Raw genomic sequence first — 24,562 nt, 5'->3', positions numbered from 1 at the left:
GTAGAGTTGTCCGCAAATGGCCTTAAGGATGGCGAGGAGGGTTGGCTTTGGTGCGCTGCGTTGTTGTGGGGAAGCCGTCAATCGAGTAAGCTTAACATGTCGGACCGAGAGCGAGCGCGGTGTCGAAAATCTCCGGAAAACAGACAAGACCAAGAAGGCATCCTGCTCCGACTCTTCCTTCTCATCCCGCGCAACAACTCATCCATCGCATCTACTTTGAGCGTACTCACTTGCACCACACTTAGCAGCTTACCTGAGATACACTTCCTTTATCTCAAGCCAGGCTCGCCCACCGAACGTCAGACGGTGAGGCAATGGGTGCCGTGGGACCTCTCTTGTTGGCTTCTGTTCTCATCTGACGTTATGTAATTTTCTGGCAGGTTGAGCAGTCCTTATACACCGTTTCAATATTTAAACGTATCTACAATACCAATCTCAGATATGAGCGGAAAGTCAGAGGAACCCGCTGTTGCACCGGGACCCCTACCGGACTTCAGTCATTGTACAATCAAAAACGAATGGACTTTCACGGACTACCAGGTCCTGTTCGATAACCCCGCCACGCGGAAAGACCCCGTCAAATGGGTCCCGAAAGTCGCCATCTGGCAGAACCACCAAATGGCCATGTTGATGGACAAGGTGTCAGTCGAAGGCGACTTTCGGGTGAACGAGAAACTCACGATGAAAGGATTGGCTTTGTGAGTCTTAGTCTCTCCCTTGTACATGAGGCTCCAGTGAGGTTCAGATGATTTCTAAAACTTTGCATCGCCAGAGACGCCGAGCTTTTAGATGCCGCTAAAATACTTATGCATCGCTTTTTTATGACACGTCCAATGCAAGACACACACCGGTGGGAGATTTGTGCTACCTTAATATACATGGTCGGAAAGCTGGCGGAGCTTCCGCAATTCAAGCGTGTGGAGCACGTAGCCCAGGTGTTCGCGGCGGCGCTAGTGAAGGCGATTCCGAGAAGAGAGGTAAAGTAAAACTTCTTCTCGAAAGAAGGGGAACCTCGTGACTAACGACGCTCTCGGTTCGGTTATCCAGGATATTGATATTTGGGTCAAGAGGATGATTTTTAACGAAATTGAAATCATGGCATCCGTTGGGGCTGACCTCTGGCCTGACCTCCCGCATGGAAGGGCCCGCAAGCTCATCAAAACATACGGAGGTAAGGCATCGAGCCCTGGAAACAGTGGTGTGAAAAATGTTCATGACGGACCTTCTGCATCAGGCTCCAAGGAGCTTCGAGAGAGTGTCGAGAAATGCTGTAGTGACGCGTAAGTTCACGAAGTTTGCCAAAGGTCTCATCCTGATGCAGCATGTCTCAACCTGGCCAATCACAGTCTGATAACTACGCTGGCCATTCGTGCCTCACCCGACGAGATAGCGCAAGGCGCCGTGCTCTTGGCATGTTTTAAGACCAAGACGAAGCTACTCGTCGGAGAAAAGCGCTGGTATCAGGAAGAAGGGCTCGACAAGCATCGTCTCGATGGTATGTATTCACCAACCTTTCCATAACACGGTCAAGGGCTCGTGGCTCATGCTTCCCATCTATCGCAGTAATTGCCCAAGAGATCTCCAACGCTCGGCATATGCAAAAGACTATGGATTTTATCGAGCAGCGGACGAAGCAAATCCAGGCTCCTCTAGTTCAAGAGCACTCGCAAGTCAAGGCAACACAAAAGGATTCAATCAAACCCAAAGAAGCTGTCCGCAGGAAATCAGGATCAGAGCTCGCAGTCGAAAAGAACGTTGCAAACAGTAACAAAGAAGAGAACATCATTGTTCGGAAGCGTGGTGCAGGTGACGACGTGGAACCAGGGGAAATCGAGGAAGAGGAGGTGCGTCCTCCTTCCCGTAAGGTGGCAAGGCGAACACAGCAATCGCAGCCAAACACGGTATGTTTCTCCTCCCGCCGCATAAATGACCTCTTTCGAATTGTTCATGTTTTCCTACTCCCTGAATGAGAACTGTTTCTTACGAATCCCAATATGCAACTCTTGGTTATTTGTAGAAACCTACACTCCCTTCGCCCACCTCTCCCGCGCCCACCCACCGGCACAGAGACGCACACCGTGATAATCGTGATCACCGGCAACATCCCTATCGAAGAAGCAATCACGGACGTGGTCGTCGCAACTCCCGTGCATCGCTGTCTCCCCCACCAAAGGACGTAAGGAGAGTGTCGCTCGAAGATTTGAAACGCGAGCGACCGGAAACCAAGGTCACCCCGTCGAAGACAGAACCTTCCACTCCTATCCGCAAAGTGGCACTGCTGGAAGTACCAAGCGAGACACCCGCAGAGGGTGCAGCAAGCCCTGATAAGGGCCGCAACCACCGTTCGTACGCCGCACGCCGACCGAGTCTTCGCCACAATCCCATCCGTCGCCCATCCAAGTAGGATGATCCCTCCATTTCATCGACAGAAAAGCTCAAGCCCGCAAACGCAACATTTTTGGACCCCCTTTTTGACACCACGAGATATATACCACTGTCCAAAGCCGCGTAGTGACCCAGAAACGCTCCTTATCCACGACGTTTCCCCACATTTTTTTGGTTAAGTTAAACACACCCTTTTTGCATGCCCTTTTTGAACCCCCCCACGCGATCAGTCGCTTTGGAAAGTGGGTACCTCCCTCGAGTTGACGAGCTTGCTTTGAAGTAGTGGGAGATATCTTTCGGATCTAGATGTTGGGCAAGCCTATATTGAACGCATCGAATATAAGAGATCCTGAACTCTCCACAATTCGACTCATCGGTGTTTTACGAGAGTGTCCGCTTTTCTATATACAGGATAACATTACACCCAGTAAAATAAAAAAGTGAGAGTGAGGGAGTGATGAAGCGTCAGATATGCTACATGTACAAAGTACGCCGGTTCAACCTCTACGCCAAAGAGCTTTTCCAAAAATGGGTACTCCTTTTCTAGTGTCTATTAGCGGGGAAACAAAACCCCCAGCTAACTCAAAACGTCATATACTTGAGCTTCGGCCCACGAATGGGCCACACCAACAGCGTGGCAACGAAAAGCCCGATAGTGATGCTCAAGCCAATAATCAGCATCTGGAAGGCGAAATTTGTTCCGCTGCCAGCGGTTATTCCCAAGAACCCCAGTGTGCTCCTGACGCCTAAACTTCCGGGCACCAGCAGCAGGATACCGGACAGGATCGGCGCGACGGCGAGGTCGTGGCTGATTCGGGCGTAGATATTGGACGCAAGACCGATAGCGAGTGCGGAGAGCACCATAGGTATCTGCCCACCGTTATTCTTCATCGAGTCGACCTTGTTAAGGAAGAAGTAAGTGACGAAGCCGAGGACGGAGACGAAGATCATGATAGGCCATTGTTTGGGGCGAGCTTGGAAGAAGATGCAGATGGCGACGGCCATCATGGGGTAGAAGAGGAAGAACCAGTATTGGGAGGGGAAGTTGGTGCATGTGGCGGAGCGGTTCATGTCCTTGTTTTCGGAGTCGATAAGGAGGGGGCCGACTGACATGCCGAAGCCTAGGAGCATGGCTGTGAAGAGGGCGTGGAAGAGACGTACACAGCCTTCGGAGAAACAGATGGGGATCGATCGGTGAGTCTGTTGGCACCGAATTGGAGTATAACAACGGCTAGAAGCTGACTTACCAGAAACCATGTTACGTGTGGAGATTTCGATGATGGAGATCGTCAAGCTCAATCCCTGGAAGAAAGAGAAGGGAAAAACCAAGTTAGCCTTCGACGCTGACCGGGCCAAGCATGGGAAGCAACGTACCGGTAGCAAGATAGCCAAAGCGGACAAAGTTACGACCGTCTCATCCACACATCCATCTCCCGACAGGTGCTTGTAGCCCCTGACCAAGATGCCAACCACGAGGGCCGAGAAGAACTCCAGCAAGTACGTAAATGACGGCAACCGCTCCGCCGCCAACGAAAACAGGCCAACCATGGTCGCCAAAATAGCAGCCATCAGCGCCTCGCCCCAGTTGGCGTTGAACCCGATGATCGCAATACCCCACGACGAAACCGGGAAGGTTGACAGGAACACCCAAGATTTGTATTCCTTCTGTGATCTGATCTCCACCAGTCGGTCGAGTGCTTCCTGGATGAGAACCTGTCCCTCTGTCAGTTGCCGACACAACATGTTGATAGCGGACAGCTTCCACATGTTGAAGCCCTGCGGCGCGCGGACAAGGTGGGTGCTGGATGAGTGGTCGTCGTTTCCGAAACTGATGAGGATCATTCCGGGCATGACGAAGAAGTTGCCTTCGACTTCCAACGCGTCCGCGACGCATCGGAGGTGGAATTCGAGGCGGTGGGATGGGGCGCCGTACATGGCGAAGGCGCGGGAGAGTTTTATCAGGAAGTCGCGGAGTTTGAGCTGGCGTGTTCAACAGAGTCGATTAGTGGACCGCCTTGCACTCATCGGGCATCAGAAACCTTCACGTGTGCTTACCATATCCGCGTTGACAAAGCCGCTAATCATGGTATGTTCGGACCTTTGGTCCTTCCACTCCTTCGCTGGTGGCTCTCCGCCCTTTCCATCACAAGTAGAGCACGACGCTGTTGTTCCCCTCCTTTCCATGTCAAACCCCGGCGGAGCCGTCCGCACGGTCAGATCGTTATCAGCAGCGGTGCTCCCAAATCTTGTCCCAGAAGCGAGGATACGCGCAATTGAAGTCATCTGAGGACGAGCTTTCGCTGTTGAGGGGTCCCACTGTGTTCCAATTACACCGAATTGCCTCGCGACTGTAGGGCTGGATGGTAGATCTGCTGTCGATGTGCCTTTACTTTCTTTACTTTCATTGCTGGGGGTTCGGGTGGGTAACGGTGGCGACCTTGATGATTGATCCACCCACTGAACAGTTGGCGTGCGAGCCGGGACCGGAGGAGTGACAATCTGTTCATCTGCACTGTGACTTCGTACGGGGACATGGGGTTGCGGGAAGTGGTGGTGGTGGTGCACATGACCCAAGTCGCCTAGAGCATCCGCAGCTGTTCGCTCTGCTGCTCCCTCTTCCGACGCATCGACCGGCGACAGTCGCTGAGAGGCTCCCACTGATGGACGTACAGTTATTATGTGCGATAAGCTCCCCTTCCGAGAGTCAATGACACTAGGTCGTCGCACTTCGCCGTTTCCAGAGCTGGCCGGGCTTGCCGGCGTCGCACTCGGCCTGCGCCCTCCCTCTCTAATGACACCTGCAGCATCTTCTGCACTCCTCTTTGCCAGTGAGCTCTTGCGAGAAAGGGGTGACCCTTCAAAACGGTCTTCTTCGTCGGTTCCAATGATTCCTGGCTCTCTGAGAAACGGATGCAACACCGACCCGGGCTGTGACGGCCTGCGCCGCAGGAATAGCTCGTCGAAGAGGGACGGTGGTGACGCCATGACTGTCGTGAACTCGTTGTTGGAAAGATGCCGGGAGGAGGACAAGTGCGTTCAAGCTTCGTTTGAATGAACACTTCTTTTCAAAAGTCCGCTGACGGGTAGCTTTAACGACTTACACTGGGAAGTACAGTACTTCACCCAGCCTGCAGCTCGAAGTACTGTAGTTGAGCTGCCCGCTGTGAGAAGCAGCACCAACATATGTCCCGAGCGAGCGATACACTCACTCCAAAACGTGGAAAAAGCCAGTGGCACACCCGGTCAAAAAAAAAGAAGTGTCTTGGAAAAAACGGCGAGTCAGAGCAGAGAAAAAGACGCGCGAGTCGGGGCGTGCGTGCGTCACGGCCAATCCATCAATTAGTAAGCCGCCCATCATCATGGTTTGGCTTGGAAGTGCAAACTCCGATCCTGTCATTTTGTGCGGAGCCCTTACCCCCAGGCTTCACACGGCAATGACAAAACGGGCGTTGGCCGAAGTTTCAAGTGATCTTCCTTCAACTGACTGGCTATGAGCTGCTGCAACAAGACAAACAACATGGCCAGCCCGAATCGGACATTCACACCTCTGAGATGGTCCGTCAATCGCCCGCCGCTTACAGCAGAAACGGTTGAGAAAGAAACGCAAATAACCCTTCGCCCGTTCCCTGCAATCTCCACACCTCGACCGTCCCGCAGCAGCTCTCGCCGGCGCCAGGGCTTTCCCGTCCGTCCCAGCCCCACCACACCAGGCCTGGATCCCGTACACTCCCAGACCGGCTACCTCACAACAGAGACAACCTCAGCCCTCGAAGAAGCTTGGGGGCTCAAACACCTGTCCACCGAGGAGTGCGTCGCAGAACTGTGGCGGATCATCTCGCTCGAGGAGCAAAAACTGGAATCCCTCCGCAGAAAGGCGATATTTGAGCTTGCCGACAAGGCATGGACAACGAAGACGCGGTTGGGGTTGCAGGCGCAGCAGGAGAAGCTGAACCGGACCCGCAGAGTTGTGCATGGGATGTATGTGGACGACAGCGGGAGGGTGTTTTTGGATGAGGAGGATTTGAGTTTGGAGGCGTATGAGTTGGAATTTAGGGAGAGGCTGAGCGCACGGCTGAGGGAACGGGAGGAAAAACGCGGGAGGAAGGAAAAGAGAAGGGAGTGGCGGGAAGGGAGAGCTGTTCGGAAAGAAGAGAGGCGAAAGGCGAGGATTGAACGTGCGGCGGCATGGGAGAGCCATCAGGCAGCTGGGCAGGAGGATGAGGTCTCATGTAGTGCTGAAAAGGGAGCAGAGGAGGTACTCGCAACTTTGAAAGAAACGGAAAAAGAAGGTATTGCGCTAAACGATGAGACAAGCGGCGAGCATCTCAAGTTTGCGGATATCTACAACCGTGAACCATCGTCACCATCCAGCGAGCTCGAGCACGAACGCACGTCGACTTCAGGGCAACAAATGGCTCGCATCGGCACCGATTCAAATAAGGCGACTGGTTCGCAACATGCCCATGCAGAGGAGCTCGACCGATTGATCAGACACGCTGGAAAATCTACATTCACCTGCGAAGTGATTCCCGGTCAGCGCACACATGAGCGACCCAGTAGGGCAAAGGGCCCCCGCAGATCTGTCGAAGGCTCTACCAGGCTACGAGAGCTTGCCCGGAGCCTGGATGCGGACCTTGACAAAAGCGGAGAGAAACCAAGGACCCAAGTCGGGACAACCAGTACGCTCAGAACCCACTACCGCCGATCGCCGGTGGACGCAGATTCCAGCGAAACCACTGGCTCGCGTTACTTAGATGTATGAGCAATTCATTGCGGAGGCACGAAAGGTGGGCTAAATTTCGTAGACCGTCCGTGAACGAAGGTTTTTGGGAATAAATGAGGCTATCAGCGCGGAGCATATCTTGCCAGACTATGACCTACGTTCGCAGATATTCCCTATCAGAAAGTCATGCGGGTGTTTTGGGGAATATATATATCTCTCTCTCTGCAATACATATACCGAGGGAGTTGTCTGCGAGCAAAAAACGCGCCGTCATTTTCAGAAGTCCGACCAAATGGACCTGGACTCTCTTGCTCCTTCCGACACGCACACTTCGTACCATTCCGTCAACACAGGCAACCATACGCACTCAGTTAACTGCGAAAAGGCTCCAATCGTCTACCTACGTGCGGCTCTGGTGCAAACCGTATTACCTCTTGACGAGTGTGTGCTTGGGCTGGCTAATGCGAGTTTGGCAAAACGCCATTTGCATATGGTCGGTAGAACGCTTTTTACTCGGACATTGTGGGCGGTTATTACCAAGTGCAGGTTGGTGAAGTTAGTGTTTCTGAGGCCGAGAACGCTTAATACTCCTGCTTATTCCGCTCAGCTCTCCTGATAGTAAATGCTTTCATTGCTTCCAGCTCCATAACGTGCGGTTTATACGCGTTCGGACGTCAAGATGGCCCCAGATGACCTGCAGGAACAGCACAGCCCGCTGGCTTCCACCGAGCTGGTCGCTATGCTGGCTTCAATGGACCTGTCAGCCATAGTAACTGATGATAGGGCCAGTTCGCCAGGCAGGAGGGCATTTCCGCGACAGTCATTGGGTCCGCTCACAGACGCTTCGCCAATGGAGGTAGAAAGTCCGCCGAAACGGGCCGCCAGCTCACTGACGGCTGGGCAACGGGCTGCAGCATTGTTTGGCGTTGGTGCTTCGGATTCTGTGCAGCAAGGGTCGCATTGGGCTGCTCGTGGATTCCCTGGAAAGAGCCCCACAAAGCCCCTTGCCCGTCCTCGAGCCTTCTTCAAACGGAGTGCGACTGTTCACGTCGAATCGACCGGATACAGCAGCGGACATAATGAAGCGATGCTGCTTGGGCCAAGTTCATCTACAGATACAGCGCCCGGCACACCTGACCCACGTCGTCGCTTCGCACGTACGCAGACGGATCCTCTCACACGAAGCATGTCGATAACCCGTCCCGCACATGCAGCATCCGCCATCAGTCCGAAAGGCAGCCCGCATCGCGACAAGGGAGCGTCATCAATGCGACAACTGGCGGGAACGAAACGGCCGTGCATGACACCTCCTTCTCGATCGCCCAGCCACTGTCTGGCGAGTTCTTGTCCGCGGCAGGAGATGCACCAGTTCCAGCTCACCCTGCTCAAGAAGCTTCCACGGGCACCTGCGAAACGTTTACGCCGAACAGCGACAAACATCGACGTGCCCACCAGGATAAAACGACTCGATTTTGATAGATTCCTTTCCTCTTTCCCAAACGAAGACCCTCAAGACACCGTCATAGAAAGCTCCAACAAGCGTGTACGCCGGACCGGAAGCGAGACGGACCTCAAAGAGAAGGTCCGCAGATACATGCCCAGGCCGTCGGATCCCGGTCCCCTTGCGTCGATGATGCCTTTGACCTTAGACCGGTCAACGACGATGGGAGAATTAGAAGGGACGCAAGGAGAGGAGGCCAACGTCTTTCTTCTAGACCCCTCGCTCCACGGTCGGCTACTCCCAACGCCTGCACCGTATTTTTTTGGAAGCTCTTCAACAACCGGAACAAGTTCAAACACAGCTCACGCTCAACCAATTATACCCTACACCGCGCCGGCTTCAGCAGCTACCCCGACCCAGCAACAACAGCAGCCAAACGACTACTTTTCATTCTCGCTCAAATGGTCCTCTCCGCACGCGATGGCCAGCCCCGCCGCTGACGATGAGGACTCGCAGCTTGCGTTTGGCGGTGTCCACCTTCCGGAACCTCCATCGCCGTGTTTTAGACAGATGGAGAAAGCGCAGGCGGCACAGGCAGTCGAGCTGCTTGTGCACAGCTTAGAAGCTGATCTCAAATTTTGAGTGGACGGTATCATTTTGGGAGCGACACTTTGTATGGCATCGAATTGGGGGAAAACGGGGACGAAGTGTCGCATGGAGATATGGACCCGCGTTGGGGATATGGACTATGTAAAGGATGTGAAGGATGTGGACTTAAGAGTTGGATGGTGGTTTTTGGCCGGAGCGGCATGTTTTCCTACACATATTGAGTATTGCAAAAGGTTCACCGCTGTATATAGCCGGAAAGATTGTTCCATTGCTCTTCGTTCCGAGCGGCAAGCCAAAGAAGTGGGTATCCATTTTTCTATTGCGAGCGGCAAGTATGGCGTTTCACCACAGAAGTGGTATCCAATTTTCTATTCCGAGCGGCAAGCCAAAGAAGTGGGTATCCATTCTTCTCTCTCAAGCCTATGTTTCCAGCATTTCCACCAGTGTCCCAGTCACACCAAGACCGTGGCTCATAACAAGCCCCTACGAAATATGCTATCCAGCTTCGGGTACTTTATTCCTCACCACTTCCCCTGGCAACCTCAACGAAGGCGGCAACCGACTCTCATTCGCCCCAGCCCCGTTAGCCCCATTCCGACCGCCAGCCTTCCCACCTTTTTGGTCGTTAGCAAGCGCACTGATCGAGGATTCCCGTCGCGATGCCGTCGGTGCTGGTGGCGGCGGCGTAGCTGTAGCTTGCCTGGACGCCGGTCTAGACGTGGACGCCGGAGCCGCGGCAGTGGCGGTGAAGATTTGTGTGGAAGCCGACGACGGCCGGCGAGGGAGGGCGGAGGGTGTTGTCTGGAGGCCGAGACGCCTGGCTTGAGGTGGGTTCCGGGACGTGGTGGTGGTGGGAGTAGGTGGATATGGGATGCTGGACTGGCGGCGTCGCGTAAATGTTGGTGAAGCCGTGCGTTTTTGTGTGACATCTCTCCTTTTATCCGTTGGAGACGTGACGCTTTCACTGACAGCGACGGCCTGTTGCCCTGTCGTTGTCGTCGTTGTCGCACCCTCCGGCAGCACAAAAACAGCGCCATTCACAAACCTCCCCTCAACCTCCCGCGCCATGCGCTCAAGGAACCGCTCCCCACCCACCACAAACGCCGATCCATCCTCGGCCTCCATTGCAGCCACCCTCTTCCTCAACGTCTCCTCCATCTTCAAAAGGGTAGGCACACACGTCCTACGGAACTTCTCCTCCTCAACCAACTGGAAACTGGGCCTAAACAATCGCTTTGGATCCGACGCGGTCTTCTCGAACTCGCGCATTTTGCTCAGGAAGGCCGTGCGGGCGTCCATGAGCTTGTAGAGAGCGTTGTAACGCTCGTAGCGGAGTTGTAGCGTGGCGACTTCGTCTTTGAGGAGCTGTAGTGTCACGGGGGAGTACATTGTATCGCCGATCCGCGCTGTGAAGGCGTCGCGTTGATTTGAGGAAGTGTGGCAGAGATCCCACAGTTCCTCCAATTGCTCGAAAAGCGCGTTGATCGTCTCCTCCATCTGAGATTTCCAGCGGGTACGAAGGGAGTCGGCGAGCTCTTTGTACGCTCCGACGTGTTTGATATTCTCTTCAAGATGTTGCCGCTCCTCCGCAGGTGTCTCGAGATGTTCCCAGAATAGTTTGATTTCCGCTATGTAGTGGCGCAGCCGCTCCAAGAGCTTTTCGTACTGTGATCGAACAGCACCTTCCGAATCCCGCAGCTGCTGTAGGTAGTCACGGGAGAGCGGCCATGCTATCATGGTTTCTTCTGAGCGTGAGCTGATCGCGGTGCGGATAGCTTCGTCGGTCGCATATTCAGGCGCAAACTCTGGAACGGTCGAACACAGCGATGCAAGGAAAGGTTCGGGAATGGTTACGCCCAACTCCACACACAGCCGTACAAGCGAGCACGCGGATTGGGCAAGCGCATTCACCCTTGCCGCCTTCTCCTCTTCCAGTCGCTGTACAACCTGTATACATCCATCGAGTGATGTCAATGACAGGTCGGCGTCGGGTAGTGGGTATTCATCGCTCGACAAGTCCATCAATTCGGCCCGCAATGCCGTCCACTTTTCTCTCAGCTTCCAAAATACCTCCTCTCGCTCCTCTATTGTTCGTCCGATTTTCGCTCTCATCTCGCGCAGCTTCCTTCGGCGAACGTATGGAGAAGGTTCTTGGGCTTCACTGGACTTTTCATGCTTCTCCAAACTCTCTTTGAGTTTGTCCCGTTGTTGACGGATCTCCTCCAACAGCGACTCGATTTCGATCTGGACCTTTTCGTGCCTCTCGGTCTCCTTTTGAATGGCCACCGCAAGGCATTCCTTCAGCGGTTGGAGGTCTCGCGCTCTGTCAGCCCATTCGCCGTCCAGCGGTGTGACGGGACCCGCCGCATTCGTTTCGCCTTCCTCCGGGACAAGCCGGTACAACTCTTCCAGCCTCACTAGGTCCTTCCCAATGTGAGCTACAATCTGCCTCGCCACCTCCTTCCCAATTTCATGGAGAGTGTCCAGTGACGGTTGCACTTCGCCTGCATCCGCATTCCCTGCGGCTGTCACCGTAAGCCCATCTCGACGCGTCTGTCCGTTCAGCCCCGATTTGACATGTGGCGAGCCACCGACATTTGTTATGGGGCTGGATACGGAGCGGCGTGAGAGGGCACCACGGAGGGCTCGTGGAGATCCGGAAGGGCTCGCTGCCTGCATTTGAGGTGTCAATGATGCAAGATTGGAGAGGACGTCAAGTCAAGCCACGATTCAAGGTCGCCTCACCAACATGTGCTTCTCTCCAGTTTTTCTTTGACGCGATAGTACAAGCCGCGACTATGCGGACGAGCGAACACAGCGGATGCAGAGACGAGCAAGAAGATGAGCGAGCCTTTATCTGGCGTCAGTTTGGCCGGGGAGATGTCGGTGGAAGCAAGAGGCGAGGAAGAGCGGTCCCGTCCCACTCGAATTTCACACTGGTGCAAGGGGTGCAAAAGCGCGCGTGTCCGAAAGACCTGTGCGTAACCCTAACTGCCCCGTCCCTCTCGCCATAACTTCGGCCCATCCGCCGTCCCGAAGGCGTTTCCAGGCTATGCGCTGGAAAGTGGACAAATCTTTCAGTAAGCATTAGAGCGGTTACGGGACCTAACACTTGGTGGTCCGACCATGTTGCTAGACGAGACCTCAGAGCCTGCATCTAGCTCCCAATAGAAAGGAGGCTGCCGCTGACCGTTAGAATGAACCGTCGGATGTAGGATGGGCTTTCAACAGGCCAGACTGGTGAGCTGACTGCTTTTAGGCTAGAGAAGCGAATGTCACATTGTCAAGCAATAACCCCATGGGGCAAAGGGTTGTCCTGCTCCAGGACGCGTGCATGAAGTACAGTATATGGCACACGATACACAATAAAAACCGCGGCAAATGACGGTGAACTGCGTGTGCACAATGCTCTGCAATCGGAGAATCGAAGAATCCATGCACAGTTGAACCCCAATGGCTTGAAGGTTGTGGCTTGGAGGGGGAAAGGAGGGACGAAGGGGTATTGAGGAGGGCGGCGAAGCGGGCGGTTTTCTACGTCCGATGTGCTTCTATAGTCATCAATCGCCTCAGCCATACGAACAGTTGGGTTTCAATGCGGTGTTCTTATCAACGGTGATCAAGACCGAAGAAAACGCGATACGCGTCTGATTAGGGCAACGTAACCCCACGGCTTCCCCCACACACAAACCCCGAGCTCCTCTGTCCGAGAACGCGTCCGTAGGCAATGTTCTACGTCATACTTCACAGCACACATTTGTAAGATTTACCCAAATTTCGGCCTTCTGGTGTTATGGCTTTCCTTCAGAATTCAACCAAACCCCCCGCCCTCCCCCGCCCCCCCTCCGCCACAGCAGAATACCGTATACGAGTCAGCGTGTCTTCATCAAAGCCGTGTGCACCTCTTTCTTCCGCAGGGTAAATATCTCCTAGCGCATACCGAATGACAGGCTGTTATTACGGCTGTCGCAGGCGGGCGGGGCAGGGGATCCGACTCGGGTGGAGGCTTCCCCGAAACCTTGGGCGGATATAAAAGCTGCTACCGGTCCTTCGCTCCCCTCGTCTCCACATCTGCCTTCTTCAAGAACGCATCAAACCACACTCGCATATCCAAACCACACACCAAAACCACAATCATGCCTTCCACCAACGAATCCGCCAAGGACTACAAGTTCGAAGGATGGGTCCAGAAGGACAAGAAGCTCGGCAACATGACGTGGGAGGAGTACTCGCCCAAGACCTGGACAGAGGACGACGTCGATATCAAGATCACCCACTGTGGGATCTGCGCGTCTGACCTCCACACCCTGCGCTCTGGGTGGGGCCCAACGGATTACCCCCAGGTCGTTGGACACGAGATTGTTGGGACTGTCGTGAAGGTGATTATTCAAGTTACTTTATTGCTTCAATCAGTTCGAAGAAAAGAGCATCGGACTGATGCGTTGTGAACTTCTTGACCCTCAGGCCGGAAAGAACGTCAAGAACATCGCCGTCGGTGACCGTGTCGGTGTCGGTGCACAATCTGGGTCTTGCCTCAAGTGCAAGTACTGCAAGGAGGGTCGCGAGCCCTATTGTGACGAGGGACAAATCGGCACCTACAACGGCCGTTACCCCGACAAGTCGAAGAGGTGAGTTGGACCGACACTCTGTCTGGAAAGCGGCGCTTCATTGCGCCGGCGTCAATGGAGGATGATTCTGATCTTCTTCTCACCCCACACTCCAGCTCTGGAGGTTACGCCGACTACGCTCGTGTCCCCTCGCACTTTGCCTTCAAGATCCCCGATGGCCTGCCCTCGGAGGTCGCGGCTCCCCTTATGTGCGGTGGAGTCACGGTCTACTCTCCGCTCAAGCAATTGGAAGCCGGACCCGGCAAGCGCATCGGTATCGTCGGTATCGGCGGTCTCGGCCATTTCGGTCTCCTCTTCGCCAAGGCATTGGGCGCCGAGCCCGTCGCCATCTCCCACAGCTCCAAGAAGAAGGAGGATGCGACGAAGATGGGCGCCGTGGAGTTCATCTCGACGAAGGATGACAAGGACTGGGCAAAGACTCACCGCCGCACACTTGACGGTATCGTCTGTACCGCCAACAACCACGACATGCCTCTCTACGAGTATGCCGGTCTGCTGAAGCCCGGAGGCAAGATCATCCTTGTCGGTTTGCCCGAGGAGGAGTTCCCACCTCTCAAGGCCGTGCCATTGGTCATGAACAACGTGTTCATCGGTGGTTCCGCGATCGGCGGTACCCACGAAATCAACGAGATGCTGGAAACGGCTGCTAAGGGTCATGTCAAGCCCTGGATCCAGACCCGCCCATTGAAGGACGCTAACCAGGCTGTCCTTGACATGGAGGATGGTCAGGCCAAGTACCGATATGTGCTGGTCAACGAGAAGCACGCCGCTTGATTGCCCTGCATGTAGCCATACAACCCATCTCTGTACACATACTTATTTTGGAATGGATATGTCATGAGCGTATGATTATGTGTGGTTGCGATTTGTCGCTCATTCGCCTGCGTTGTCAAGGGCCAACGGGATGACGGGAGAGGAAGGGACTGCAGCAGGAGACCCGGTTGGGTTGGAACCGGCGAAGCGCTTGTTAAAAACGTGCGCCTCTATGTTGCTCTCACACGCAAAGAGGTCGTTTTTCCCACGAGTGACGACATTCAAGTCCGCGGGCCACAACGAATATGACGCCGTGAAGTCGGGGGGAAAGGCCCACAACACCCATTGTGCCATCACCAATGCTGGCTTCCTCAGAATGTGTGTGAAGCTCAATCAATTGTCAGATATCCGAAACGACAAAGTGTATTCCTCCTTCAGGCCAGGCCGAAGCGTGAGGCATCTCCCGAGACGGCGTAGAGCAGCCCCTCCACCACTCCTGGTAATAGACCCCTGTTATTAGCGGCAAACGGCGGCTGGGAAAAAGCAAAAAAAAAAAAAAAAAGAAAAAGGGAAAGAAAAAAACAGAAGGTCATAATGCAGAGTGCATGACGTTCATGGTGGCCAAACACGTTGATTGCGAGATGAGGCGGAATGATGGACGGCCAATTGCAAGCGGCTATGTGTTGAGTCTGTTGACGGATGATGAGAGCGCGGGGGGGGGCGCGTGATTTCTGTGGTGGGAGCGCGTCTTGACGGGTGACTAGTCACGACTTGCCCTGGTGAGAACGGACTGACTGACTGAGGAGTTTGTGCAATATTCCCACCGCTTTTTGGGCTCTCAGAAGTGGAAGCAGCCATTCCATAGAACCACCCGTGGGGCATATAAGCTGGAGGTACGTCCGTCGGGCCCTCGCTCGTCTTTTTCTCCTCTGCATCGGTCCTTCCTTATTCTCATTCTCCATTTTGGGTCCTTTTTATTGTTATTTCATAGGTAAGTCCGGTGGTGATAGCTTGCGCGCATATAGAGATAGACTCAAGATCACTTAGACTGCTACCGGTTTTCCCACGGAAGTGGCGTTGCAACTGGACCTTTCACAACCCCACACCCGGAACTCTTTCATAACTCTCGCTCACGTCTTTCCTATCACAACAGTTTAGGGCAGATATTGCACGCACATCTACCCACCACCATCTTGGTCAATCACCAGCATCGTCTTCGACCCACCGCCTCCTCAACCGCATAACAGAAGAGTAAACATGTCTCTATCAGTTCCCGGCCAAAAGCCCGTGGCGTCCCCAGCGGGTGCCACCGACGGATACACGAGCAACGTCTTTGCCGGAAAGCAGGACCAGCTGCACAAAGTTTGCGCGTATGTCCAAGAAAAAGGTTTTATTCCCAGCGAACTCGTGCTCAACGAAGTGTCCTGGTTCTACGGGTAAGGAAGACAAGACGAGCATAGCCTTCGTCATTTGCAGTGGCGTCAAACCGCGACCGTTTCTCAACTTTTTCCATGTTCAGAAACTTGGGTATCGACGACATGTATTTCCAGCTGGAGAGCATAGATACGATCGCTCAGCATATCATGGCTCTTTACGGAGCGAAAATCTCTGCCTTCATTAAGAACGAGAAGGCGTTAGATATAGAGTTGGAAAGGGAAACCGATGACGGCGCTGTTTACATCAACACGTCCGCCCCGGGTGTCTCGAATTTGGCCGGCCCGCAACACGAAAAGAGGTGCGTAAGGCATTGCATGGCGGCCCATGGTGCCTGGCGGCGATTGGGCGTTTGGTACCCACGTTGCTGACGATTCTCCCCTTTTCGCATAGGATTGATACCCGCTACCTTGACCAGAGCACAAAGAACTCCGCGTACCGTTTGGAAAGTTACCGCTCGACCGGCACTGTTTCGAGCTCCCTTTCCACTCAACTGCGTTGTTACTTTGTTCGCAAATGCTCTTTCGCAAAGCCCGAGCCTACTGGCGACGAAGTCAACAATATCCAGCTTGTTGGTGACAAGACATTTTTGGAAAAGGCCACGGAGAACACCCTCGAGATCTACTCCACGGTCATGAAGCATGCCTTGTTGCGGACTGGGCCTGTGATTGAAGTTTACGACATTCCACGGAGTCGTGTCAAGCGGTTGGTCATGGCCTTCAAGCACCGTACTACGCAGGGCGTTTTGTCCGCGATTTCCGACCTGTACCACTACTACGAGTTGTACTCGACTCGCAAGTATGTGGAGCACTTCTCCAACGGCATCACTATTCACTGCATGTACCTCGACCAGCTTCCGGGCAGCAAGGCTCCTCCGATCGAGGCCTCCATCTGGCAAGTCATGAAGGAGGCCAGTTTGATATACTGCCTTCCTTCATCGCCTCTGCAGTCGTTCTTCCAAACTGGACAGCTCAGCGTACAGGAAACCGTTTATGGATACGTTGGATGGATATTCGCACAGCATTTCCTCAACCGTCTCGGGAACGAATATGTTGCGCTCTCGTCCGCTCTTGATATGAACAATCAACTGCACGTCGAGGTGTTGCAAAAGATCAAGAAGAGGCTGAGGTCTGACACCTTCACACGCGAATATATCCTCGACATAATCAAGCTGTACCCCGAGCTTCTGAAGTTGCTTTACACCAACTTCGCCATGATGCACTACATCAACCCACCGCACGACGACATGAAGATTTCGCTCTCATACCAGCGTCTCCAAACCACCCCGGTCCTCTCTGAGGACGAGCTTCTTGACAAGATCAGGAAAACCGTTGCCAACACGCACGAGCTGATGATCTTCCAGTCGTACCTTACCTTCAACCGTCACGTCTTGAAGACTAACTTTTACCAACCTACCAAGGTGGCTCTTTCCTTCCGCCTCGACCCTGCCTTCCTTCCCGAAATTGAATACCCCACCCGTCTTTTTGGAATGTTCTTCGTGATTGGAAGCGAGTTCCGCGGTTTCCACCTGCGGTTCGACGATGTCGCTCGTGGTGGTATCCGTCTCGTGCGATCCCGAAACAAGGAAGCCTACTCAATCAACTTGCGTAGTTTGATGGACGAGAACTACAACTTGGCCGCCACTCAGCACCGCAAGAACAAGGATATCCCCGAAAGTGGTTCGAAGGGTACGATCTTGTTGAACTTTGACCAACAAGATAAGCCCCGCGTTGCCTTCGAGAAGTATGTCGATGCCATCCTCGACCTTTTGATCCTCGGCGAGACTCCCGGAATCAAGGAAAAGATTGTCGACTTATACGGCAAACCCGAGATCCTTTTCTTCGGCCCCGATGAGGGAACCGCCGACTACATGGACTGGGCGAGCCAGCATGCCCGCAAACGTGGCGCTTCCTTCTGGAAGGCCTTCACCACCGGCAAGTCCCAGTCCCTCGGAGGAATTCCCCACGACACTTTCGGTATGACAACGCGCTCTGTACATCAGTACGTGCTCGGAATCTACCGCAAGCTCGGCATCAAGGAGGAAGCCTGCAAGAAGCTCCAAACGGGTGGTCCGGACGGTGACTTGGGATCCAACGAAATCAAGATCTCGAAAGACAAGACAATCGGTATCGTCGATGGTTCCGGTGTCATTTACGACCCCGAGGGTCTCAACCGCGAGGAGCTTTTGCGCCTCGCCACCAAGCGCTTGATGATCAGCCAGTTCGATATCGCCAAGCTGAGCTCGAATGGGTTCCGCGTCTTGGTCGATGAGAACAATGTGAAGCTCCCTGACGGATCCATCGTTGACAGCGGTGTCAAGTTCCGCAACGAGTTCCACCTCAACCCGCTTGCTGCGTCTGACGTCTTTGTGCCATGTGGTGGACGTCCTGAGGCTGTGGATCTCAGCAACGTCGCCCAGTTGATCAACGAGGATGGCACGCCTCGTTACAAGTACATTGTCGAAGGTGCCAACTTGTTCTTCACTCAGGTGAGATTTACCACACTTTCTGAAACTCGAGATTCCGTACACTAATGACTTCTTTCTCCGAAATCACAGGAAGCACGTCTCCGCCTCGAGAAAGCCGGCGCAATCGTCTTCAAGGACGCCTCCGCCAACAAAGGCGGCGTGACCTCTTCCTCCCTCGAAGTCCTCGCCGCCCTCGCCTTCGCCGACGATGAGTTCGAAGAGAACATGCAAGTCAAGCCCAACCACACCCCGCAGTTCTACCTCGACTACGTCAAAGCTGTGCACACCATCCTCGAAAAGAACGCCGAATTGGAGTTTGAAGCAATCTGGAAGGAGGCGGCCCGCACCGGCCGCGCGAAATCCATCATCTCCGATCAGCTGAGTACCGCTATCGTCAAGCTCAACGCGGAGCTGCAGCAGACGACGCTGTGGAACAATGTGCCGTTGAGGCTGATTGTCCTCGCTGAGGCGTTCCCCAACATATTGCTGGAGAAGCTGGGTCTGGAGACGTTGCTGAAGCGTGTGCCGGAGCAGTATGTCAAGGCTATCTTTGGAAGTTACCTGGCCAGTCGATTCAGTAAGTATTCATGCCCTTCCGCGCGTACCTCGCATACCCCTCCCATGCGAACGGTATTCTCACTTACACGATTTTCTCCCCTCTAGTCTACAAATACGGCGGAGAACCCAGCCAATTCGCCTTCTTCGAATTCATGGCGCCTTACTTCACTAAAGTGTCGCAAAAGACCCCCAATGGCACGGTCTAAGACAACCAACCCAGACATTCTTCACGGACAAGTTTCGTTCCCCGGACTCTCTTTTTTGTTTTGATCCTTCGTACAATCTTCTTTTAGATTCTCTTTGCTTGCATGCATTTGTCGCTTTCTTTTTTGTCATTTGGAATGAGATTTTGTAAACGTTTTTGCCTCGAGGACGTTGTGTGACGACGCCATGTCAGGACGGCAGTTATGAGGAGCAAGTGCTCAAGAACTTCCTTCTAACATCATGAATATTGGATAAGACGAGGTTGCCGTTGCTATTTCAATGTTCTCTACGTTATATTCTACGTCATATCTTACATCCTTACAAATTACGCCAACTACGCTAAACTTTACGCCATGTCCAAAGTCCTCTACATGTACATCCTGTCCTACCTACTATGTATCCCACATCACTCATCCCCACTGAAGGTACTCATTCATCTCCTGCTCACTACTCGGGAACAACCCCGAATTCTCCGCCAACTCCGACTGAGCCGGCGCCTGCTGGTCCTCTCCCTCAGCACCCTCCACATGCACCTCTTCCTCATACTCCGCATGCTCACCGTCCTCAACAACAACCTCTGTCTCCTCCTCATACTCTCCCTCCACATACTCCCCCTCCTCAACATACTCCACCTCGCCCTCAGCATACTCATACCCTTCCTCTTCCTCGCCCTCGACGTATTCCTCTCCCTCCTCCAAGCCCTCCTCTCCGTCCTCGTAGTGGGAGGTGGTGTCGTCGTAGGTGGAGGATTCGGCGTAGACGACCTCTTCCTCTCCCTCCTCAACGTGTTCCAATTCGCCTTCTTCGATGTGAGGGCCAATGTAATTCCCCTCCTCATCGTAGTGTTCCGGATCGTCTTCGTAAACGACTTCTTCTTCCTCGCCGTCGATGTACTCGACTTCTTCCTCGTATTCCACCTCCGTCTCTGTACCCGCCACGCTCTCCTCCTGTTCGTAGGCGAGACCTTCCGTGGGGAGTTCATGTTCTTCGGTGGTTGCGTGGAGTTCCTCCGCCTCCGGGACTACAGCGGAGGGGGATTCAACAGCCTGCATAAGGATCTCCGGCTGCTTCTGCTTCTCACCGGCCGATCGGGAAACACCGGCAGCGTGGTCATCATCATCCGACGCCTGGTCAGCATCTTCCTCCTCCTGCACAACGGCGACGTGTTCCGCTTCCCGGCTGCCGAAGAAGGTGCCGAAGAGGGATTTGGCGGAGGTGGAGATGGAGGTTAGGGAGGTTAGGGAGGAGGATTTGTGGAGGGGGGATGATGAATCGTGGGTCGTTGCGGTTGGGGTGATTTCGCGATCTAGGAGGGGTTTCTTGTCCGTTGAGGGGATTTGGGGTGCCTCGACGGATGACTCAACGACGGGGGATGCAGGTACCGGAACAACTTTCTTCACAGCAGGTTTTCGCGTCCGAGATTTACTCCTGGCCGAATTTATCGGCCTCGCTTTCGCTTTCGATACCGCGCCCGTGAGGCGTTCTTCCACGCGGGTAGCCGGACGAGACGGGCGGGTGTCCCCCGGTGCTGGTTTCGGCGCAGCGGGTTTCTTTTCTCCCTTGACGGCTTTGCTCAAATCGCTGTTGCTTGCGGTGTTGAGGGTGCGGAGCAACCACGAGCCTTGCCGTTTGTTGCTGACGGGTTCCCTCAACGGGGGCGTTGCGGGCGGGGTCGGTGTTGAGTTGTCGGGCGAGCCGGGCGACGCTGTGGTAGTCGAGGTGGCGAGCGTGGTCGCGGAGGGGACTTTTGTAAGGGCATCCTCGTCCTGCACGTCTTCCTCGGGCTCCGGGGAGGGCGGAAGGTCGGCATCTTCGATGATCAGAGTCGATGTGTCGAGCTGGCCGAAGAAGTCGGTGTAGCGGACCATGAGCTCCAATGAGAAGCGCCAGGGGTGTTGGTCTTGCAGGGTTTCGGAGGTTTCGGTTTTTGGGCGGAGAATGCAGGGGGCGATGGAGTAGGCTAGGCGGGTGATGCGTTCGTCGGATTGCTCCAGGGGTTTGATCAATCTGCGGGGAAAGAATGACATGGATCAGAACGGCGGCCAGTGCATTGTGTATAGTGAAGAGGAAGGTGACTTACTCATGCAGGTATCCTGTGAACAGCTTCAACGTCTCATAATGCGGCGCAGACAACGTCTTCAACAAAGAAACAATAGACTTGATCCGAATCGCATCCTCAACCGTCGTAAAATCATCCGAATACAGCGTCCTCAACGTCTCATAAGTGTCGTAGCTACACAGACTGACAGGCGCCTCCACCAAGTACAGTTTCAGAACTCCCGCAACGACAGGTGGCTGGTACCTCCTCAGAGCGGTTGTCGTGACCCGGCTGGCTCGTGGGGATGAGTTGAACTCGAGCCTCAGGAACTGGACGGATGGCAAATCCGGGTTGGGAAGGATCCAGTTGTCGACGACCGAGCGGCCGGTGGTGAAGCTCTCGTACAGTGAGCTGACACATTTGCGGACCATGGGCGGGATGGAAGCGTTGGTGGCTCGGGAGAGCTCTTCGAGGCTGATGCCAAAGACTTGGTGGGGCGCTCGGCCGCTGGTGTACGATTCAAAGACGAATGGCTTCGATCGGAGGTGACCGGTACGATGGGTGCGGGCAATGTACTGCACGCCTTCTTTGGGGTCAGGGGACACTAGCAAAGTGGTGGGTGGCCCTGATTCTGTTTGTCCATTCTTCTCGGCCTCAAGCTGGGCGTCAACAAGAGCTGGCGGCCTCCACGAGAGTGTGTTTTCGCTCAGGACAAATACTTGCGCACTTTCCAGCGCGAAGGCCGCTTCCTTGCAGACCTTCAATCGATAGCGTTCAGCCTCCTGTGCCGAAACGAGGTAATCCGTGATATGGAACTCCAAAGCGCTGCGGGTATGTTCTGCGGTTTTAATGGCCGAATCGTAGTCAAGACGGGCGACCTCAGAGTCCTTGCGAGCTTTGACGTGTGGCGGTTCACCGGATTTCAGCACGGGCCGGCCGAATTGATATGGGAGCTCGGGATTGAACTGACGATCGTTGGGACCGACGAGAACGGACATCAACCGCCTGCCGAGGATCTCCTGACACACAGACTTCAAATCGTTGCGGGGAACTCCGGGGTATCGCTTCTTGAGGTAGTCCAATGCGTCTTCCCCGGTAAAGCAGCCTTCAAAGAGACCGACTTCCGTCATGATGCTTTTCGTGCGGACTTCCTTCCTCATTGTCTCTACGAGTCGTTGAAACTCGTTTGGTCCAACGGATCGGCTGCCGACCATGACAGGTGCCGACGAAGGAGCGCAAGCCCTCTGTTCCCCATCTTCCCTGAATTTTTTGTCCTCCTCTTCCGCAATTTTGCATTTCTGAATGTAAACGGCGTGACGAGCTTCGATATCCGCAGCGAGACGTGTAAGTTGTTGGTGGTTGCTGTCCACCTCGCTCTTCTTCTTGATCATCGACCTGCGATGTTGCTCAACGAAGGCTTGTAAGGGCGAGATCACCGCAAGGGTGAGGGTGTCGGCGTGACGACGATGTGCGGCGGCCATGGCGACGTACTGCTCTCTCATCGTCCGTATGACTGGCAACACACTGGACTGGTCGACAATGGGACCAACAGTGCTTGTGTCGCTCTCCGGTTCGGCCGTCATGGTCCAACCAGAAGTTCCGGGCAGACCTGATGCAGCGGCAGCCGATTGAAGCATAGCGGCAGCGTTTCCAAGTCCTTGTGCAATGTTGTTCAACGACAGCTTGCTCTTTTCGTTGCCGGCGCCGATCATGTTTCCTGCGGCAATAGCGGGCGTGGAAGCTCTCGAGTTGCGGCGACTTGGTCCCTCCCGATCAAGAATCGCAGATACTGAAGGATTGCCCATGGACATGGAGCCGCTGTGACGGCCGAGCTCCAGAAGGTTCATCGAATAGCTTTCCTCGCCCTTCACGCGGAGCTTGACCATGTTCAGCATGTCCTCGACTTCCGCAAGGTGCTGCAGGAACACAGTGTGCAGAGCGCGCACGCCGGCGGTGGCATCCTCGCCAGTGCCCCAGAAGCAGTCGTCGAACCGGAGCATCGTCGTGCGCTACGTGGATTATATAAGTTGTAGTATGCGTCGGAAAGCGTCTATATCTATTCTATCTAAACCGAGAGAAAGCCACGTTCCGGCGTGGGAATATCGTATAGGCCGGCAGATGACGTTGTGATGTTTGCAAACGAGGGTATATCGGACGTTGCAACGAAGACGATATGGAGATGGAGACAAGCGGTGATAGCAGGCCTTTCCGATGACAGGTCTGTGGGTTGGGTCCTTTTTGTGGGTTGGAGTAAGTTGGGACGTTCTCAGCGGCCAAAGCCGTGAGTTCCCATAAGCAAAATAAGGCAGCGGCCACTTCCCTCTCTTCCCTCTCTTCCCTCTCTTCCCTTCCTCTCGTGTCTCGTGAGGGGGGCGCTGACTTGCAGCCGCCACCCAGCGTGTTCCCTAGCACTCTCGAGGGAAGTGAGCGGCGGCGTGACCCCGTTGCTTGACAAAAGGTTCCATCGTGTGTCCACAACAAAAATTTCATCCTTCGCCATCTCAACCCCTCGCAAATTTGACACAAACCCAAACTTCTTCGGTGATGCGAGCAAAAGTGCATCCAGCAGCGGTCGAGGCGAGGTATCTAGCTATCCATCCATCTGTCTGTCTGTCTATGGAGAGGTGACACTCCTTCAGTCTCATAGCATGATCATTTGCCCATCCAGCGAAATCGTGGTGGACGGTGAGATTGGGCTTCTTTTGCGGACACCTCGTCTGCCGTTGGCCGATGCGCGCGACTCAACGGGGGGATAGACCGGGATCCCATGTTCCTATGCTGATCAAGATTCCTGGCCGACTCCTAGGCCATTTGCAAGGCACTTCGACTCTGCATCCGCCGCTTTACGAATTAGATCCATATTGACTGGAAGTTCTAGGTTGCACTACCACCAACCCCAGGAACCTTACTGGAGCCCTTTTCCTCAGCCGCCCCCATTTCCTTCCACAGCCTATGCATATGATTCCTCATCTCTTTCCACAGCTCCTCCAAATCATTTCTTCCACTGCTCGTACGATGCCCGCACACGAACAAGTAGGTCGATAGATCTGTCGTCTTGACGGTGGGTCGGCAATATCGATTACCGGGCGATATCCAGCGTCAGCACACCAATGGTAACGAGAAGATGGATTGGGATACTGCATTGCTGGGCCGTGCTCCGTGTTCACCCCTGTGCTGCCCCTCAGGGAGTGTCAGCACGTAACCAAGACGGCGCGACAGGAGACTTCAAGGGGTCGAAAAGCGGAGTTGACCGCCAAAACACGCGTCCCCGGCTCCGCATGCATACAGTACGCACAGGCAAGATGCGCGACTATCGCCACCTGCT

The 24,562-nt window shown here is 54.3% G+C and overlaps 8 protein-coding genes across 8 annotated transcripts; 5 read left to right on the top strand and 3 right to left on the bottom strand.

Moving 5' to 3' along the window:
- The first annotated feature begins 98 nt into the window (after nt 1–98).
- Nucleotides 99–2,686, top strand: EV422DRAFT_240927 (uncharacterized protein). The gene is made up of 8 exons (XM_053065653.1): nt 99–306; nt 381–698; nt 773–977; nt 1,048–1,171; nt 1,235–1,280; nt 1,347–1,495; nt 1,564–1,901; nt 2,018–2,686. Exons 2-8 carry the CDS (start codon nt 442–444, stop codon nt 2,402–2,404), a joined length of 1,506 nt encoding a protein of 501 aa, XP_052928704.1. The 5' UTR covers nt 99–306; nt 381–441; the 3' UTR covers nt 2,405–2,686.
- A 6-nt stretch (nt 2,687–2,692) lies between these two features.
- On the bottom strand, nt 2,693–5,469 carry EV422DRAFT_240947 (uncharacterized protein). Its single transcript, XM_053065654.1, has 4 exons — nt 4,441–5,469; nt 3,760–4,365; nt 3,633–3,687; nt 2,693–3,551 (listed from the first exon to the last, which is right to left on the bottom strand). The coding sequence occupies exons 1-4, from the start codon at nt 5,368–5,370 to the stop codon at nt 2,968–2,970; spliced, it is 2,175 nt and encodes a 724-aa protein (XP_052928703.1). The 5' UTR covers nt 5,371–5,469; the 3' UTR covers nt 2,693–2,967.
- A 333-nt stretch (nt 5,470–5,802) lies between these two features.
- Nucleotides 5,803–7,310, top strand: EV422DRAFT_517046 (uncharacterized protein). The gene has a single exon (XM_053069424.1). It carries the CDS (start codon nt 5,876–5,878, stop codon nt 7,145–7,147), a length of 1,272 nt encoding a protein of 423 aa, XP_052928702.1. The 5' UTR covers nt 5,803–5,875; the 3' UTR covers nt 7,148–7,310.
- Nucleotides 7,311–7,392: 82 nt separating this feature from the next.
- Nucleotides 7,393–9,495, top strand: EV422DRAFT_617441 (uncharacterized protein). The gene is made up of 2 exons (XM_053074007.1): nt 7,393–7,654; nt 7,716–9,495. The coding sequence occupies exon 2, from the start codon at nt 7,788–7,790 to the stop codon at nt 9,189–9,191; it is 1,404 nt and encodes a 467-aa protein (XP_052928701.1). The 5' UTR covers nt 7,393–7,654; nt 7,716–7,787; the 3' UTR covers nt 9,192–9,495.
- Nucleotides 9,496–9,506: 11 nt separating this feature from the next.
- EV422DRAFT_240890 (microtubule associated protein-domain-containing protein) lies at nt 9,507–12,141 on the bottom strand. The gene is made up of 2 exons (XM_053065652.1): nt 11,904–12,141; nt 9,507–11,831 (listed from the first exon to the last, which is right to left on the bottom strand). The coding sequence occupies exons 1-2, from the start codon at nt 11,907–11,909 to the stop codon at nt 9,654–9,656; spliced, it is 2,184 nt and encodes a 727-aa protein (XP_052928700.1). The 5' UTR covers nt 11,910–12,141; the 3' UTR covers nt 9,507–9,653.
- Nucleotides 12,142–13,190: 1,049 nt separating this feature from the next.
- On the top strand, nt 13,191–14,607 carry EV422DRAFT_240869 (putative NADP-dependent alcohol dehydrogenase C 2). Its single transcript, XM_053065651.1, has 3 exons — nt 13,191–13,534; nt 13,620–13,783; nt 13,879–14,607. The coding sequence occupies exons 1-3, from the start codon at nt 13,292–13,294 to the stop codon at nt 14,555–14,557; spliced, it is 1,086 nt and encodes a 361-aa protein (XP_052928699.1). The 5' UTR covers nt 13,191–13,291; the 3' UTR covers nt 14,558–14,607.
- Nucleotides 14,608–15,402: 795 nt separating this feature from the next.
- On the top strand, nt 15,403–19,468 carry EV422DRAFT_517033 (Glutamate/Leucine/Phenylalanine/Valine dehydrogenase-domain-containing protein). Its single transcript, XM_053069423.1, has 6 exons — nt 15,403–15,429; nt 15,526–15,972; nt 16,056–16,271; nt 16,364–18,458; nt 18,528–19,014; nt 19,101–19,468. The coding sequence occupies exons 2-6, from the start codon at nt 15,794–15,796 to the stop codon at nt 19,199–19,201; spliced, it is 3,078 nt and encodes a 1,025-aa protein (XP_052928698.1). The 5' UTR covers nt 15,403–15,429; nt 15,526–15,793; the 3' UTR covers nt 19,202–19,468.
- On the bottom strand, nt 19,469–23,586 carry EV422DRAFT_517031 (uncharacterized protein). The gene is made up of 2 exons (XM_053069422.1): nt 21,280–23,586; nt 19,469–21,206 (listed from the first exon to the last, which is right to left on the bottom strand). The coding sequence occupies exons 1-2, from the start codon at nt 23,235–23,237 to the stop codon at nt 19,610–19,612; spliced, it is 3,555 nt and encodes a 1,184-aa protein (XP_052928697.1). The 5' UTR covers nt 23,238–23,586; the 3' UTR covers nt 19,469–19,609.
- Nucleotides 23,587–24,562: the final 976 nt, after the last annotated feature.

The sequence above is a fragment of the Fimicolochytrium jonesii genome (genome assembly GCF_025526975.1).
Source record: "Fimicolochytrium jonesii strain JEL569 chromosome Unknown EV422scaffold_3, whole genome shotgun sequence".
Lineage (NCBI taxonomy): Eukaryota > Fungi > Chytridiomycota > Chytridiomycetes > Spizellomycetales > Powellomycetaceae > Fimicolochytrium > Fimicolochytrium jonesii.
The sequence above is the reverse complement of the archived record's forward strand: the minus strand, read 5'-3'. Positions and strand labels throughout refer to the sequence as shown.